The sequence below is a fragment of the Poecile atricapillus genome, chromosome Z, assembly GCF_030490865.1.
Source record: "Poecile atricapillus isolate bPoeAtr1 chromosome Z, bPoeAtr1.hap1, whole genome shotgun sequence".
NCBI classification, from domain to species: Eukaryota; Metazoa; Chordata; class Aves; order Passeriformes; family Paridae; genus Poecile; species Poecile atricapillus.
Genome location: NC_081289.1, coordinates 29048490 through 29067242, shown reverse-complemented (window position 1 = coordinate 29067242; position 18753 = coordinate 29048490). Strand labels below are relative to the sequence as shown.

Here is an 18753-nt window from a genome sequence, read left to right as displayed (position 1 = left end):
ACCTCCATTTCTCTTTGGTGTCTGCATAGTTACTGCTCTTAAAGTTTTAAATGCATCTCTCCTGGAAGTAGACTAGTCCATATCCATATAATGATGTTAATTTTTTCCAAAAACATTCCTTTTTTCCTAAAAACCAAACAACTACAAGCTGTCAGATGAGTCTGCCTGGGAGAACTGATGGGAAGATCAAAAGTGGCCCAAATAAGGAAAATAACATTCAATTTTAGCAAACAACATCACACTTAATTTAGGAAAAATGAGGGGAAGAAAACTTTTCTTAATTTTCTATTTGAAAAAGTAACTAACTTGAATTGCAGCTGGCCCTGTTTGTTATTTAGAAGTCTTCAATCTCAGTGTGATAATGATTTTTACAGAGCTAGTTGACTGCAGCAAAGCATTCAGAAATTCTCAAGTGCTATTTATCATTGCATTGGTGCAGTGGAGATCTTACCTGTTTTTCATATATTAGCAGTAGTCTGAATTAACTCAGGAAACATTCAGACCTCAGCACACTGAATTGACATCTAAAACACACAAAGATTTATGTTTGACTTTTGGCTGTTCCTGAAAAGCTATGTCTCAGAAACACTTCTTGTTTGTTTGTTTTGTTTATTTGTTTTTGGTTTTTTGTGTTTGGTTTTGTTTGGTTTTTTTTTGTCATGCTTCTTACATCATGCCTTAGGCTCTAGGTCCTTGTTTTCATTACAACATTGGCATACTGCCCTCAAATCAATGGGATCATATGGAACACTTACTGGAAAGTATATCATGTGCCCTCTGGATCAATTACTTTCCTATTGATGGCATCACAAGTTGAAGCTCTTACAGGCCAAAGTTTTGTATAGCATTAAAGATCTATCTTGATGGATAAGTGCTGTGCTTGGAATAGCATAAAAATAAAAATCCATGGGCAGAGAGAAAGAGGATACTCATAAATACATCAAGTATTCATGGCATGGGGATAGCATGCAGTGAAATGGAAGATCTGCAGAAACAGATTGTGATGAGCAAGAATAAAATGTGGAGAGAGAAGCAATAAGGACACAGACGATATATAATTGGGTATATTAATATCTCAACTACATTATCCTCCACATGAGAACAGAGGACAGCACCACAGAGTACAGACTTGGCTGATGTGTAAAGACAAAGTGATCAAACCCATTAAAAAAGCATCTTCACGTTAATGGAGTAGCAAAACCTCACAATGCTTAAGGGAAAAGAACATGAAGGACTGGGAAACAGATATGGAACTGAACATTGTCAATACATGTAAACTTGTGAAAGCATCACAGGTGACCCAGATGAGAAAGGTGAGGAGGAAGAAGTGTTGGGGTGTGGAGAGAGCCCACAGCAGGATGAGGGGCAGATGAGAGAGTTAACAGAAAGAAGAAGCCAGCAGGATTCTTGTGTGTCTGTGAGAAGAAGAAAAAGAAGATAAAGGTAGAGGAAAACAAGGAACATCTGTGCTGAGAAAAACACCATGGAAAAACAAAATCTATCTGTATTTTGGATTTTTGGGGATACTTTCTCAAAACAGCGCTGCCACCAATGGACTTGAGGGGTGGTGTGGTGATGGCAAATTAAATGGGGTGCACCATGGGGTCAGAAGGGTATAAAAATGCTGCGTATGGGCACAATAATGGCTTGGATGAAGTTTCTGACAGATCTGCTTTGTGTCACGTGTACTCTCACAGCAACATTGGGGCAGTGCCACGCTCACCTCAGCAGGTCTTTGGTGGCACCAGTGTCTCTGGAGCCAAACTTAAAAGCATCTTTAGGCTGTGATGCAGGGCACCATAGGTGGCACAGACGAAACCAGTGTGGAGTGAGCAAGGTTGGGGCATGGCTTTTACCACCCCAATGTCCCTGGAGCTGCAGGATTTGTTTTGCTGAACCCTATCAGTCATCACAGACTGGGGGCTGAGGCCCCCAGCCAGATGGGCTTGCATTTTTAATGTGCAAACTGGTTTAATTCAAGCTCAGTTTGCATTGTTTTTATATATCAATGTTCCTTTAGTTTGTTGTTTTTATTACTAAAAACTGGTATTGCCATAACAATTTAACTGACAACAGAGCTTTCCATCCTGTGTTACTCCACAGTATTATACAGGACATTTTCATTAACTGTTTTCTCCATATTCTCATGATATATTAAGTAGTTTAGCATTCATGGCTGGAGTGCTTACAGCATTAGGCCACAAGAGCTGACCAAAATAAAAGGTTTTTTTTAAAAGCTAATGTTGCTAATGTTCAACTAGCCCAAAGCAGAATGAAAAAGGTAAGGAAGGACCAAGGAAACAACTCCAAGAATTGAGGTAATGTCAGATGAAAAAAATCCCAAAAACCCCACAAAACCAAAGAAAGAGACAACTGACCAGAAGCTACTGATGAACCTGGGAGTTGAGTGCTGGGTAGCCTGAATGGGATTGAAGGTTAATTTTTGGTGTAGTGCTCACTCTGCAGATCCACCCAGCTCAAGCTGTAACCTGAGAACTGAAAAAAAGACAAATTGGAAACCTTTCATTTGGAAAATTAATCATTGTTGCATTAATCAGCAGGATCCTAGGATTAGACCCTGTTATTGCAGCCAATGTAATTAATTCCGTAATACGAGTAGCTGACAAAATACTTCATAATATATAATATAAAATCTTAATAAGTGTTCAAAGTGTTGTGACAACGTTGTTTGCACATCTACAACCTGACAGATGCTGATACCCAGCTCGAAGATGCAACAAAGACTTGAAAGTGGGAGAGAAGAGAGGCAATGATGCAGCAGGGCAGTTCTGACCAGGCCTGTAGGAGATCTGTGGCTGGCCAAGTTCAAACTCCACTGCTGCTGGTTACTGAAGGCTGTAACCAACAGGTGATTCAGATTGTGAAGAAGCCCACAAGAGGGATTTGCAGATGAAAACATGTTTAGGACCTCTCTTTGCACACTGGCTTGCATGGAAACCACTTTTACAAAATATTTACATTACAATAGTTAATTCATAATAGAAACTTCCTTTCATATGGGTATATATGTGTTCAGATTTTTTCAGAACCTAATAGCCATCAAGTAGGACAGATTCAAATGTTTTTCTTCTAGAAAGATGCTGTCATCAGACTTTTTATGTATTTGGATGAAATGAAGTATTTGCTAGTAGCTATCCTCTATTTTACCCATTGGACTGATAAGAAGATTCTTCTGAGCCATGATTTTAATTTGAGCCAGTTGATCCATGGAGGATGGCTGAAGGGCAAGCTACAGTCCTAGCCTAATACCTTGCTGAGCATCAAAAATCACCTGCAAAAGCATCTTGATTACCAATAGCAACTCTCAAGGCAATCCTCAGCTGGTCAGCACAGAGGTCTTGCTCACATCCAGCTTTGATGTGGCAGCATTCTTTTATCTCAGACTCCCCTGCAAAAAGCAAAGAAATGCAGCTGAACCTTGCTGGAACCTGAGGAACCTCCACTTTTATTCTCACTCAGATTTAGGGAATCTTGCACTTAGTCACCTGTGCCTACATGCCACCTGTTTCCTGTGTATTACACCCCAAAACTACTTCAGACTCAAGTTTATATAAGCCCTGAAAAAATAAAAAGCATTGCACATCTTTCTTTTTCAGCAGATGAAGTGTTAGGGTTTCATTAAAATTCAAGCATGTAAAACTCTCTGACTGAATCCAAATAATACTTAAATTAGTAAAACATTATGGGGTCTTCAAAAGACTGGAGGAAAATGACAAGAGATTAAGGCAAATAAAACCTGTTTCCCTGTCTCACTGCTCAAAAATAATTTGTTTCTTGAACATGAAAAAAAAATTTCTGATATTGCTGAAATCAAGTACTCTGACCAATAGCTTATTTAAGATACTAGATATCACGTAACTTCTAAATAAACTATTGATAAGTTATTTTACTTGATTTTTAATTTTTTTATTATAAGCAGATCCAAACATGTCCTGGTAAACATATCTTTGGCCATCTCAGTAAAATGAAATGAGCTAGCTTTCAGTAAAATTCATTTCTGCAATCCTGGTGGTAAGCTACGGGAATTAAAAAATCTGTTTGTAAAAATGCAAATCCTACATAAATGAACAAATCTGGGGAATGAAAAAATCACAGCAGAGACTTCCTAATTCCCAAAGCACTACTCCCGATTCCTTCCCCCCTCTTTTAACCCTCCGAGGTTCAGAAACAGAAAATGGCTGAAAGTGAGAAAAACAGAGGAAAGAAAATGGTGTCGAGGCACTGGATTGGTCAGATTTTGCTGCAGAGTCCAAGTTCCTGACACAGAAAAAGAAATATTCCTAAAATGAAGCTTATCAGCAATTAAGAGTAAATTAAGAGTCTTACAATCTTAGGCTTTCCAGGAGAAATATTTCCTCTAGGCATTTCTCAGTGGCTCTTTATTTCCTTGTTTAAATGAAGGTTGTGTCTAACTCAATCCAACCGCTTCTTAAAGCCACAGCTTTAAGATTTTACAGGTTTGTAGCATCGAAAAGCCAAAGGGACACAACTTGCAATAATTTAATGGAACAGCAGGCTCCTTAAATTACATAAAACTACCTGCAGTATTAATGGATATAAAGGTGCCAAAAAGTCAGAAATAATTTTAGAAAAGTACATTTCTCAGGCAACAACAGATCTATTTCCTAGGAGAGCAAAGGGGCGTGTGTGTGACTGAATTCACAGTCAGAGAGAAATCCGTTTTCCAGGTAGGTTCACAAAAATCAGAACACAATGAATAGGGAAGAGCCTCCATTTAAAAATTATTCTGGACACGCCACGTTTTAAAGCAGAGATACTTATTGGAAAGCACTTGGTCTGTGCTTTAACAAGCACAAATTCTTATTAAAAATAAATCTTTAACAAATCTTTTTGAGAGCCTCAGTAATGACAGAAAATTTATGCAAGCCAAAATCTCTAAAAACTAAAGATGCCACACGTGTGGTCCTAGACAAGACATCAGCAAGGAGCAGAGTACTTGGAAAAGGGACTCAGAATGAGAAAACTTCCTTACCTCCACCTTACATTCCATACAAACACCATCCCCTCCAACTTCAGAAATACATGCATCTCGGATATAAATAGTAATGCTTGAGATGGGCTGAAAATGTCCGCAGGACATCACTCACGACCAGGATTGATAAAACACTGAGAAAAACTACCGCCAGTGCTTCCAGGGAAGGCAGGAAAGGAGTTTTTGCGCCTTCAGGAACAAAGTAAATTCCACGCGCCCTCCCAAAAACAAGAGCGAGGGGAAATACAACGTTGCAGAATAAAGCAAAAAAACTGAAAAACGGTAGAGGAACAAAGGCAGAAAAACATTCACAATACACAAGAGGCATTTAGAGAGCGTTTAACAACTCAAATCATAAGAGCGGGATCCTACAAGTTTCTTCCCTTACGAAGAGTTTGAACAAATGATTTTAAGACATACGCTAAGAGGCAAAACCCACCCATCTTTTAAGCATTGTCCCTTTCACAACAGTAGATTGTTTCACAAATACAAAATTACATGAGAAAAACGACATAGAAAGCATTTACCCTGAAGGAAAACTGGTTTTAGCTAAAACCCAATAAAAGAACTGCACTGGTTTAGTGAAAGTCGAGATCTAAATCTTACAAAATAGGACAAACACTAAGCATTGTATGTTTAGTACTTACTTAACGCGGTAGATCTTGACTGCAAGGCCACCCAAAAAACTTCCTACCACTATTAAGGAATTTACAGCCCTTTAGCGACGTTGTGGTGGCTCTTAAAAGAGCCTTTGGGTTTTCGATGGTCTCAAATTTCCGCTAGCCAACAGCTTATGCGCGCTCGCCGCGGATGCGGCGGGCCAGCTGGATGTCCTTGGGCATGATGGTGACGCGCTTGGCGTGGATGGCGCACAGGTTGGTGTCCTCGAAGAGCCCCACCAGGTAGGCCTCGCTGGCCTCCTGCAGCGCCATGACGGCCGAGCTCTGGAAGCGCAGGTCCGTCTTGAAGTCCTGCGCGATCTCGCGCACCAGGCGCTGGAAGGGCAGCTTGCGGATCAGCAGCTCCGTCGACTTCTGGTAGCGCCGAATCTCACGCAGCGCCACCGTGCCGGGCCGGTAGCGGTGCGGCTTCTTCACGCCGCCCGTGGCCGGCGCACTCTTGCGGGCAGCCTTGGTGGCCAGCTGCTTGCGGGGCGCCTTCCCGCCCGTCGACTTACGCGCTGTCTGCTTCGTACGCGCCATGTTCCGCAGAAGAGCCCTGGCCGCGGACTGGTAGAACACTGCGCGGGCAGCGGCCACGGGACCGCTATTTATGGGCAGCAACGCGCTGTGATTGGCCAGCGCCAGGGGACGGCTGCCATTGGCCACGGGGCACAGTTTGAAAATCCCGCGCGCTGAGGGGAAGGGGGGGGGGGGCGGATGGGGACGGGCGGGAGCCGCTGCTGCTTCCCGCTCCGCATCGCCCCCTCCCTCCCAGCCTCCCTCCCAGCCTCCCTCTCAGCCTCCCTCCCTTCTCTCCCTCCCTCTCTCCCTCTCCCTCCCTCCCTCCACGGGTGAAGCCGCTCTCCCTTTTCTCTCATCCCTCAGCTCCGCTCTGCCGAGCGGGGCTGCTGACATCCCGGAGCACTCTCACAGCTGCAGCCCACTAGCAGACATGGAGTTCTTACTCTGGCTCCGCAGTAGTTTTCTCGCGGCCTCTGCCCGGGACGACCAAGATTTAACCCCCTTTATGTAAATGGCGTTTACCGAAATACAGCCTTCCTTGCGCGTCCCGAGCTACCTGAGCTTCGTTAAAGCCCTCATCTTCGCTTTTTTATATTTTTAATTTTTATTTTTTTTCTCCTAGAGTCTCATATTTACTTGTAATTTCCTATTGTGTTGTCGCTTAGGGATTTCTTCTGCCGCGGTTCCACATTATTGTAGTACAGCACTTCCTTATGAAATCTCTAGGACTTAAAGAATTATGCTGTTCTCTATACCATTTTGTATCTGCTGTGCTCGCTGCCATAGGTTTCACTAAACCGCGTCTTTTAATTATTACAGACTAATCCCCAGTTTTCCGGGTAAACAAGCCACTTTGGCTTACGGCCAAGTCACTTCAGAATGACATCTTCTATTTAAAGTGGGCAACAAACTGTCATTGTCAATAATTAGAACAAGTGCGCTAAAACGAAAAGAAACCTTTAATAGCTTTAAAACTCATTAGGCGCTTAACATGCTTTTTATAGACCTGTGGGACCAGCTGTCAGAAAAAGACAGACAAAACGACCCAAATCTTTCCGAATACTTAAGCAGGATAAACATTTTCCCCTCATCTTTTAACAGCATGTTCTAACCCAGGGACTACCAGACATAAGCATCACTCACCGAAAAGAATCAAGTGTGATCGACTCTTTTACTGAAAATGTGGGTGGCTCTTAAAAGAGCCTTTGGGTTGAGAGTGACGGTCCGAGACGCCCTACTTGGAGCTGGTGTACTTGGTGACAGCCTTGGTGCCCTCGGACACGGCGTGCTTGGCCAGCTCGCCGGGCAGCAGCAGCCGCACGGCCGTCTGGATCTCCCGCGACGTGATGGTGGAGCGCTTGTTGTAGTGCGCCAGGCGCGACGCCTCGCCGGCGATGCGCTCGAAGATGTCGTTGACGAAGGAGTTCATGATGCCCATGGCCTTGGACGAGATGCCCGTGTCGGGGTGCACCTGCTTCAGCACCTTGTACACGTAGATCGAGTAGCTCTCTTTCCTAGTCTTTCTACGCTTCTTGTCACCTTTCTTTTGAGTCTTGGTGACAGCCTTCTTGGAGCCCTTCTTGGGAGCAGGAGCGGATTTAGCTGGTTCCGGCATTTTAGGGGTCTGTCAATACCTGGCTGCCGCAGGAACGACGTAGGTACAAAAGCGGAGTCCCCCCCTTATTTATAGGGACGGTATGCAAATGAGATGACTCAATGCTGTCCTTTTCCATTGGACAACTCCTATCCGTGACGTCAAATAGACATCCTCTTCCATTGGTCGACTTTATCATCTGCATTCTCATTGGATAAATTCACAATCCTTGTCTGAACCAATCAGAAGTCCAAGCGAACCTCGGAAGGAAGGTATAAAAGGGCAGAGTGAAAGCTCTTAGAGCATTTATCCTTTTTCACGGCGCTTTCGTAACTTTTGTTCAGCTTTTTTGGCTCGCTCGGCTTCCTCTGCATTTCCAGCGATGTCCGGGCGCGGGAAGCAGGGCGGGAAGGCGCGCGCCAAGGCCAAGTCGCGCTCGTCGCGGGCCGGGCTGCAGTTCCCCGTGGGCCGCGTGCACCGGCTGCTGCGCAAGGGCAACTACGCGGAGCGCGTGGGCGCCGGCGCCCCGGTGTACCTGGCGGCCGTGCTGGAGTACCTGACGGCCGAGATCCTGGAGCTGGCGGGCAACGCGGCCCGCGACAACAAGAAGACGCGCATCATCCCCCGCCACCTGCAGCTCGCCATCCGCAACGACGAGGAGCTCAACAAGCTGCTGGGCAAGGTGACCATCGCGCAGGGCGGCGTGTTGCCCAACATCCAGGCCGTGCTGCTGCCCAAGAAGACCGACAGCCACAAGGCTAAAGCCAAGTAAATCTCATCTGACAAACAACCCAAAGGCTCTTTTCAGAGCCACCCACGTTTTCCTAGAAAGAGCAGGAACGCTTGAACCCCGGAATACGTGATATTTCAATGTACTTAGAAACTTGAAATCTCCCGGGGGGGGGGGGTGTGCTTCTAAAATGTTATGTATCTTTGCATTCTACCTTGGTGATCTGTAGCTTCCTGCCTTTTTTATCTTGGAAGTTACGGTACTTATGTAAGCGTGCGTCAGTTCCTCTTTTTGGAAAAAAAAAAAAAAATCTCAATAAAAGGTAGCGGTTGTGACTGATGAAGTCGGTCACCGCTGTGTGGATTAAGAAGAGATGTGAACTCTGCGAGGGTGCGCTCGCTACCTCCCGGCGCTTCCCGGGGGTGAAGCGCCTCTCACCCCGGGGGAGGGAGGAAGGACGGGGCGGGTTCGGGGCCTCCCCCGGCCAATCCGGCTGGAGCGCGCGGCCTTCAAACCTCGGGGGGACCGGGGCATCTCCCCGCGGGCCCGGCTGCCCTGGGATCCGGCTGGAAGAGGGGTTCCAGTGCCTTGTGAGCAGCCCTTGCTGTGGTTTTCTGCTTTCTGAGGTTCTCTTTTTTTCTCTTTTGCAACTCCGAGCTTCCGGGCAATAATAAGAAAAGCGTAAGTACTTCCCTGGGGGGCAGATCCGGAGGGTTTGCAAAAGGCAGCATCAGGTGAAAGAAGTGATGGTGACCGCAGTTTGCAGAACTGGCTCGTGTGAGAGCTCATGTAGAAGCAGTACGGAAAGTCACATGTACCCGGGGAAGGGAGTCATCGTGTACTAGTCTGGACTGGAAATGATGTTTTAATTCCTTCATCCTGACAGGCGTGAGTAATGTTTAAAAGCGCTCCTGCTGTTTTTCTGCAAACGTTTCCTTTGTTTATCCAGTATGGTCTCCTAGGTACTGCTGCCTTTGGCTTCGCTGAGCTATTCGATAACACTTTTTTGGATTTGGTAGCCTTAGCTGTCCTTTTTGGGGCCCTTGGTCGCTACGGCTGCCTGGGCCCGCTTGACTGCGGGAGCTCCTTGCACCCCGAGAACCGGGGCACGGCCTTGGCTATGGGAAAGCTGCGGTGGTTAAAGCTGCCGGCCACTGCACCCCTCTCCCTGGGGTGCCAGGGACTTAGAAATCACGACAATGCTCCAGGGGTCGGGATTTACAGGGAGGAGCTTCTCCGCCATTGGTGCCTCGGAGCGGCCGCACTGCTGGGAGACGGCGACAGCTCCCCTCTCTTTCCTCTGAACAGGTTAAATTCTGGGTTTTTCCCTTCCCCCCCACCACTGTAAAGAACACCCCGTCCCCTCCTTTGTTAGAATAGATGTAGGTAAATGACGCTTTAGGTTTTCTTTCCGTTCAGTAATGTTTTATGCTGAAAACTCCCCGAAGGGAAGGCAGGAATGCAACGCCGGGAGCCTCGGAACGAGGCTGCCTAAGGGCTGGGGAGGGGGTTTTCTTTGTTCTTTAAAATCCTCCCTTGAGAACGACGGTGAGGAAAACTCTGCTTTTTTGCCCTTTTTATTTTGTTTTGTTTTTTTCCTCTTTATTTTTTTTTTTTTTTTTTTTTTTCTTTTCAGTGTTCTGCCTCAGGAGGCGGAGGAGTGAGTCACTGGGGCGTTCTGTTAATGGAAAATGTTTTTCAAGCAGAGGGAGATAACGTGGGAGTGCCCGGCTGAAGTCTTGCTTGGAAACAAGATGAGAATCTCGGCTCTGTTTCTAAGCGGTGTATGATTCTTAAACAATTTCCAGTTTGAGTTGTTTTCCATTGGATGTGTTTGGTTGTTTTTTTTTTCTTTTTGTTTTTTTTTTTTTGTGTTTTTTTTTTTTTTCTTGTTTGTTATTTTGGCTTCTCTTTTCATTCCCAAAACAGGAAGAGGACTTTTTATTTTTTCCCCCCCCTCCTTTTTTTAATCATCTCTGTCCTGCTGAAAGAAATTGCACTAGGTATTAATCATCTACCATTCAAAGCTGGACTTTGAAGCAGCAGGAACTGCAGGGCTTTATTAGTAACTATTCTGAAATTTGAGGCTAGAATTAGGCTTAAAACACTTCAGGATTTATTTTTGTTTTGTTTTGTTTTTGTTTCATAATCTCAATTTTGCTGTATTTTGCATATTTGGTAAAATAACCTTCTATTGGTGTATATTTAGTAGAGAAGGAAGAGATTGCATGGGCCTGGAGAAGGGAATTGGTTTGTGCAAGGTTCTGATTGGGCCATTTGAAAATCCTGAAACAGAGGCCTCCCGGGTTTCATTTTTGCCCTTGAAAACACAGCGCGAGGAGGGAGCATTTCTTTTCAAGAGTAATGTTCATATTTCCTTCACAGGCACTTCAGTATTTATGTTCTGCTTCTCTTGGAAATTGCTTATTTTGGTTTTTTCCCTTATTTCTACCCCCTCTCCCCATGTTTTACAAATTATTTGAAAACACATGTATTTTAACAGTTTTCAAATAAGATATGGGTAGATTGCAATCTAGTATAAAGTGTTTGTTGATTTTCTGTTATGTTCGTCACTAAAAACTCGTTAAGCTCAGTAGTGTAATTTATTAAACTCACAATTTCATTCCCTGCCTTTCTAGCCATGTTTCCTTCTTGAGACCTCTCAAGCTTCCTTATACAGAGATTTTAAAATATTGTTGCATCCTCTATGCCACCAACAGGATTTTCATGATGGCTTTAAGTGTATTTTTGTTAGTACAGGAGAACTGATGAGTTCTGAATGCTAAATCCTCTTTTTCTTCACCTTTCTTCAGTTATGCCTGGAATGGTTTTTGTACAATTAATAAATTAATAGTGCATATCTGTGTTTCTCCTGATCACTCATTCACAATTAATGTAGAAAGGTCGTATGTTCTTCTACCTCTGGTAACTGCTTGCTATAATGAACACCTTCTCTGTCTGCATACCACAGTTAAATAAAAGATTTTTATACATTGAAATAGAAGAGAGAAATTTATTACATGACCTCTTTGAGTATGTGACAAATGAGAGTTCAAAGTGGTGGTTTTTTGAAAGCACAATATTTTATTTTGTTGCAGATGTGGAATTTCCCTTTCCAAATTTACTTTAATCTATCCAGCCAACCTGAATTCTCAAAAAGGAGGAAGGATTTAGATTTAAGAACGGTGCATCACAGATGCTTTTGGTCATGAAATAAACATTTAATATCATATGACCTTAATACACTTTTGAACCTTGAAGTCCACACAAAATATATTCTTATGCTGTAAAGTACCAGCCTTAACATAGGTAGTGCAGTCTCTCAGATTGCTTGCTCCCAAGTAAATGTTACTTAACCTGTAGTTACCCAATAGCATTTTGTTTTCCATAAAGCAGGGAGCGATAACATGCAAGACAATATTAAAAACAAAAAAACAAAATCAAATTATGCTCAGTTGCAGAAACATTCAGAAGGATGCTGAGAATCACGTCTAAAAAAAGTGACGTTATCAAAGAACATTTACTATTAGGCTTTGTCTTAGTAACCATAGAGTGCTGAAAAAATATCCTTGGATATTAATTTTCTCCCAGAAATCTTATTCATGTTGTTTTGGTTTGTTTTTTGCTGATTTGGTTTTGAGGTTTTTTTGTTTGAGTTTTTTTTTGTTTGTTTTATAAGAAGATTATCTATGCTTGATTTTTCTCTAGTGACCTGATTGAGGACAGGATAGAAATACTGTACCAACTCCCTTGGTAGCAAGCAGTCTTCCAAAATCTTGGGGGGAAGGTTTTAATTTTTTCTTTTTTTTTTTTTTTTTCATAAGAATTTGCTTTAGGCTAGAAATTTTATCAACAATGTAGGCAAGCTAGGTTATTTACCTAGCCCAAACGTGAATGGAATTTACAATGCTATCCCCAGGATGCTCCAGGCTTTTCCTTGTGAAACTTAAATGAAAATTTGCATCATCTGGTCTATGCAAAGGTTAAGTTTTAATAGTTGTTTTATTAAGTGACTCTCGAATTCCTTCACTGAAATTTTTAGTTTCTTTAGTATCTTTCTGCAACCTTACATAGCATACCCAAATAAAATACAGTTAGAACATCTTACAAATCTGGTGTTATTCTATATAAATAATTTGAATAACACCTTTAGTATTAGTGATTTACTTAAACACTTAAACCCAGACCTGCTTAGACACCAAAAGCCCTTTTTAAAGAATGAGTTACTGTTTATTTCTCTACAATACATAGCACAAGGTCAGCTTAGGCTTTGGTGAACATGTAAGAAATTTAATTGTCTCCATTGACACAGGTTTGAGAACATTGCTGCTGACCGGGATGTTTGGGTCAAAGCGGGAGCCAATTGCAGCTTCTACAGCTGTAGAACGGCGGTAGAAAACCGCGTTTGGTTGCACAAGAGATGCTTTGAGCGCGTCTGTCACGGGCAGGGGAGCGGATTGCCGTGGAGCCCAGCTAAAGGCCGGGCTGTTCTCCCTCTGTGCCATCGCTGCGGCTCGGCCGGGCGGAGCGGCGGCTCCATCGCTCCGGGGCCCGGCGGGGAGCGGGGCCGCAGCACCACCCGCCCGGGCTGCAGCAATTTCCAGCCAATCCTGCCCGGGAAACAGCTTCCCTCCCTCCTCCTCCTTCTCCTCTTCTTCCTTCTCCTCCTCCTCCTTCTCCCTCCCTTACCCTGTGGCTCGCTGTGGTTCCCTTCCCTGCTCGGCTTCCCCAGCCGCGCCCCCCGGTTATTTTCCTTTCCTTCACCCTCAGCCGAGGGAGGTGAATCTGCTGGGCCACAGGGCCATGGGTGACCAGCATCTCTCTCTGACTGCTCTGAAAACCAGCCTGTGCTTTTGGAATGCTTCTAGTGTTCTTTTTATCAAGTGCAAGCTGGTGGTTTTTGACCGCCGTTTATTTAATCCCGTGGCTGCTGCCCAGGCTAAAGGGGGAAAAAAAAACCCAACAAGCAAACAAAAGCAAAGGAAACCCTAAACAACCCACCACGAGACCAAAATAACCCAAGGAGCAGTTGGATTTGGGGATAACCAGCAAGACCTGCTGAGGGTTTCTGCATAAGGAGCAGTTGGGATGTTCCAGCTTGCTCTGCTAGAAAATATTATTTCGGTTCTGCAGGTTTCAAAGCTGAGAGAGCAATGGACCATCCTACCTGATAAAATACTTCTATCAGGAGCCCATGATCATTACATCCTTCCCTTCCTCGTGTCCATTCTGTCCTAAAAAACTTGATGCATGGCTGCATGGTACAGAAACACTGCCATAGTAACGAGGCTGATGCAAACAAACATTTTTTTTCCTCTCCAGGAGGCACCTCTGTGTATCACATCTTTGATTGTTTCAGGCCTCTGCACTCTGCATACAAATGACACCTCTTTTCTCATGTAGGGAGAGCTTTCAAATAGAAAATAAATCCTCTTCTTATAGAAGCTACAGGTTTTTCCTGTCATGGGATTCCTCTGTGGCCTTCACAAGTAGTTTCTGAGAGAATCATGAGAATAGCAGCACAAATCAGGGTGCTGGCAACTGGGAAGCCCAGGAAAAAATATCAGAAATGAAGCACTGGAATAGGAGCTTTTCTGAGGGTAAGTTTTTTGTTTGTTTGTTTGTGTTTTGGCTGGGGTTGGGGGAACTGGGGGGAGGGAAGGGTAGGGTCAGTGTTTTGCTTGGGAATGTTGGTTTTTGGGGAGGGGATTTTTTAGTTGTTTTGGGTTTGTTGTTTTTATTTTACCTTACGGAAAAACCAGACTTGATCCTCAGGACATGCATGTATTGGAACAGATTGGTTTATGAGCTATTTACCAGCAGTGTTAGGACTTGTGCAAGAAGCTGTGTAGTCCAGAACTGATTTCTGTGAGGAGATGGCACTGATTTCTTCTTTCCACACATCATCTTTCTGGTTTGAAAAAAGCCTACACAGTAAGGATCCATTTACTTAAGAAAATGAAAGAAAATGCCTATGAAATTCAGGCAGCATTTCTGATACCAGAAATTTTAGGTTGTAACTAATTTTATAATTAGATTAGACTTCACTAAGTTTGATAGATTTAACCACTGACCTCCTAGGTCAGATAAAGATAAGAAAGAACATCTTCAGTCAATAGTGGTCATTGTTCTGAAGGTGTCCTAGTATGCTTAGTAGATAAGCCACTTTGAGCATTAAATCACCTTTATCACTTTTCACAGAAATATCTTTACCTCTTGCAATAGTTTATTTAGAGGCCAGAAATGTGCACATTGTGCTGGGTGGAACTATTTCAAACAATGCTGCAATGGTACAAAGATACAAAATCTTGGTTTATTCTCTGTTTCTCTTCTGGGGGTTCTAGACATTAACTTTCACTGTAGTGCTTCTGAGCATTTAACACGTTTGTTTTATTTATTTGTGCTTTTCAAATGTGGGAAGACTTTTTTTTTTTTTTTTTTTAATTAGGATCAAACCAGAAGATGCAGTAAAGGTGGAAAATGGTGGTGAGACAGTTCTGAAGAGTGAGCTAGGAATCCGGCAAAAGAGGAGGACAGTTCAGTGAAAACTATGGTTGATAAAAAGTAAATAAATGAAAATTCTGAAGTCTATTGTTATTTAATGACACCCAAAACACCCAAAGATAGAGAGCCCAAAATGTTTGTGCAATACAGGCCATGGCAAGTTCCCTGTTGCATAACAGGAAAACAAATAATTATTTTGTTCCTCACCAAAAGGATGGTTGGATTTGCCATTTGATCACCCAAATCATTAGGATCCAGAAGTCTGAGTCCACATGTCTATGGGCAGTGAAGTTCCCCTTAATTCCTAATCCTGTGTGTGAGTGTAGACTGCTAATTGCTGAAGGACCTTGTAGCCACAAGAAATTCATACAGAATAGAAGCAGCAGTGCATAGTGTTAATAAGATCAATATTTAATTACTATATTTACATAGAAAAATTAATAAGAGGGAAAAAAAGTTATTACCTCATAAATGACTGGTAACTCTCTTTCTCCTGTGTGGTGTTGTTTTGGATTTTATGTTTGTTTATTTTCAGCTTAAATTGTCCTTTGTCTGTGTCTCTGAATTTGGGGATAACCAGCAAGATCCACTGAGGGTTTCTGCATAAACACATCAATGCATAAAAAGAGAATGCTTTTAAGCACCGTAGCTGAAAAGAACATATATTATTTTAATGTGATTTTTAATGCTCTGTCAGAGATGGACTCCACTGGGACTGGACATGTGATCAATGCTGGTGTCCAGCTTTGCCTAGAGGAGTGCAACTCTAAGGGTATCGGCTCTGGCCTTGAGCACACAGCTACCTGGATTAGTCCAGGTAAATGAGAATGAAAATTAGGATGAAGCAATTTAGGACGGAGCAATTGGCAGCAATTTAGACACATATTGAGGTGTGAAAGGTGTGATTTCCCTTTATTATGTGGGAATAACCACTGGCCATGCTGAGGGGCCTGTCCTCACTGTCCTGGATCGTGGGATGGGCAGGGATTGACAGCTTGGAGTCTCCATATCAGTAAGGGTGCACAAAGCCTTAATTTTGCTTGTACTGCAACTTTCAAAAATATTTTCTTTTTCTCTCCATGGAATTAGACAACTTCTGTAATGTCTAGTCATGTTGATCATCGCTCTTGGCAACAATCCATCTCTATTTTTAGCTGGGCTTGTACATTTCATATGATACTGCTCTGGGATGCTCATCTCCCTAGGAAGATGATGCAAAAAAAGATTATTCCTTTCTCTCACAAATATTTCATCTAAATCAAGTTGCACTATCATAAGCTTTTGCTTTAGGATATGAATCAAATCTGTATCTCAAATTTTCAGTATTTCCATCAGAATACTTTTAGCTGATTTAAAAAACACCACAGGGACTTCCTGAGTTAATATTAATTCTCCTAAGGGCATGAAACTACATGTGCTGGCAGATCCACTGAGAGATCAGTAACTCCTTCAGCTCAGCTAAGAGCTTTACTTAAAAGAAAAGCAGATCATTAAAGAAAAAACAAATTTGAAAAATCACATTATCTCAAGAGCCTCTTCATGGGGATGGTTGTCTTTTAGGAAGGACAGGAATGTTGGGAGAAATGTCAGGATGAGAGATTGAAAACAGATGGAGGGGGGAAGATAAGTGCTAAAATCTGCTGACACTCCTAGAGTGGGCAAAGAAGTGGAGTCATTGTCTCACTCATTCCTGCCATCCCCTGTCGCTGTTGGAGCAGATGTGACACAAAGCAGATCCATAAGAAACTTCATCCAAGATTTTATTGTGCCTGTACACAGCATTTTTATACCCTTCTGGCCTTATAGTGCACCCCATTTAATTTACCATCACCACACCACCCCTCAAGTCCATTGGCAGAAGCACTGTTTTGAGAAAGTATCCCCAAAAATCCAAAATACGGATAGATCTTGTTTTTCCATGGTGTTTTTCTCAGCACAGATGTTCCTTGTTTTCCTCTACCTTTATCTTCTTTTTCTTCTCACGGACACACAAGAATCCTGCTGGCTTCTTTTCTGTTAACTCTTCCATCTGACCCTCAGCCTGCTGTGGGCTCTCTCCAAAATGCCCCAACCTGTTCCTGCCCTGCAGTGTGCCCTGACTGCCTGCCCACATCAGGGGACTCAGCTCAGGGCTCTTCCAGCTAATGCAACCCAATCAGTAAAAGCTCTTCTCCTATTGTCTTGATTAACAGGAAAGGATGGATGGATGGATGGATGGATGGATAACAGATAAAACATTGTAGTCCACATACTCACTTATTGGTTCTGAGTAAAAAAAATAATCCATGTAGATGAACCACCAGGAGTGAAGGATGAACACTGGCCATTAAACATGAGACTGGCCATAAAAGATGTTATATAGAAAATGAAATGTTATTTCAGAATTCAGTGAATTCAAATTTCTTAGAACTCATTTTTTCTTTTCAATAACATTGAAAGGTTTGAGCTCCTGTAAACATGTTGTCTGCTCCTCCTTTTGGTTTAATTTTGTCTACTTTCAGAAGTGTCCTAATACTTCAATAATATACATGCTGTTACTTTATACCCACAGATGTAACAAAAGTAATACACAAATAAAGTATGCTGAAATATAAACATGAAAATTAAGCTACCTTGTGTGGAAAAGATAAATTTGGGTAAGCATTGCTAGGACAACCATGAAATATAGAATATTTCCTCAAATAACCCAAGCACACTCTAATGCATGAATCTATTCTGTGTACTTGTGTATTGCTGTCATATCTACAAAGTTTCTATGTAAAATCTGCCATAATGAAAATTCACTCTAAATAATCTGTGGGGTTTATTCCTTTGAAGGTAAGGTATTACTCAGGAACAAATTACACTGATACCTGTTGCAGTTCTTCATACGAGTTTGTCTTAAGAATACTCAAGAAGTAATGCACCCTTGATAATGGTAAAAACTTGATTATTTAAAGAGGTCTTACACAGAGAAGATCAAGAAAATATGACTTAAAAGTAAGCAAAGGCTTAATTTAATGGGGAAAATATTAACTGCAAAATAAGCACCACACGAAGAGATCTAGTAATCTAAAAAGCATCAAGAAATAGATTCTAAAAGAGATTGCAACTTTTTGGCAAAATGGCAATTAACACTGAGCAAGTTATGTGAACTGGGCATTTTGCAAGGCAGAATGACTATTCTCATTAAACCACATAAATAAAATTAAATTTTTTAATTGAATATTTTTCAAGAATATTAGCACCTATACATTTGAAATGAAATTAAAGCAAAGCTATAGAGCAGATGTGCCAAAAATAACTTGATTAAAACCAGATATGCCACATGAAAAGGGAAAAATAATTCGTACAGGAGTTCTGAAGAGACCAAAATATAGAATATTTTTATAGAATATTTCATCTGAATATAGATAGAAAGCCACACTCACTACTGCCAAGGAAAAGGTATGTGATGTCAAATACGAAGAGCAGTAATAGGCAGAGAATAATATGTTTAAAGGTATGGAGAAATTTTACTGAGTTCTCTACTGCATTCTATGTTGTAACCCATAAATGCAGTGACAGCGGGGGAGCAACTGCACATAAATCTTTTCTTTTCCCTTGAATACGTGGAATAATAAATATTGTGCAAAGACTGATTCTAAATGCATTGGTTTTGGCTGGGTTGGAATTATTTTTCTTCACAGTGGTTTTTATGGGGCTAACATAACCTTTTCACATTCAAGAAGAATTGTATGGTAACAGG

At 42.3% G+C, this 18753-nt stretch overlaps 2 protein-coding genes and 1 long non-coding RNA gene across 6 annotated transcripts; 1 reads left to right on the top strand and 2 right to left on the bottom strand.

Moving 5' to 3' along the window:
• Positions 1 to 155: 155 nt before the first annotated feature.
• On the bottom strand, positions 156 to 5533 carry LOC131573101 (uncharacterized). Of its 4 annotated transcripts, none has more exons than XR_009276126.1 (3): positions 4348 to 5533; positions 3293 to 3409; positions 156 to 2496 (listed from the first exon to the last, which is right to left on the bottom strand). It is a non-coding gene; the product is annotated as an uncharacterized LOC131573101 (long non-coding RNA). The 4 variants fall into 4 exon arrangements; XR_009276128.1 differs by having other exon boundaries at positions 156 to 2520; positions 3314 to 3409; XR_009276125.1 differs by having other exon boundaries at positions 3314 to 3409.
• Positions 5534 to 7138: 1605 nt separating this feature from the next.
• LOC131573088 (histone H2B 8) lies at positions 7139 to 7865 on the bottom strand. Its single transcript, XM_058826684.1, has one exon. It carries the CDS (start codon positions 7811 to 7813, stop codon positions 7433 to 7435), a length of 381 nt encoding a protein of 126 aa, XP_058682667.1. The 5' UTR covers positions 7814 to 7865; the 3' UTR covers positions 7139 to 7432.
• Positions 7866 to 8077: 212 nt separating this feature from the next.
• Positions 8078 to 8889, top strand: LOC131573080 (histone H2A-IV). The gene has a single exon (XM_058826675.1). It carries the CDS (start codon positions 8175 to 8177, stop codon positions 8562 to 8564), a length of 390 nt encoding a protein of 129 aa, XP_058682658.1. The 5' UTR covers positions 8078 to 8174; the 3' UTR covers positions 8565 to 8889.
• The last annotated feature ends 9864 nt before the right edge of the window (positions 8890 to 18753 follow it).

Coding starts and splice junctions, on each gene's coding strand:
- LOC131573080 (XM_058826675.1), top strand. CDS start 8,175: ATGTCCGGGCGCGGGAAGCAGGGCGGGAAGGCGCGCGCCAAGGCCAAG.
- LOC131573088 (XM_058826684.1), bottom strand. CDS start 7,813: ATGCCGGAACCAGCTAAATCCGCTCCTGCTCCCAAGAAGGGCTCCAAG.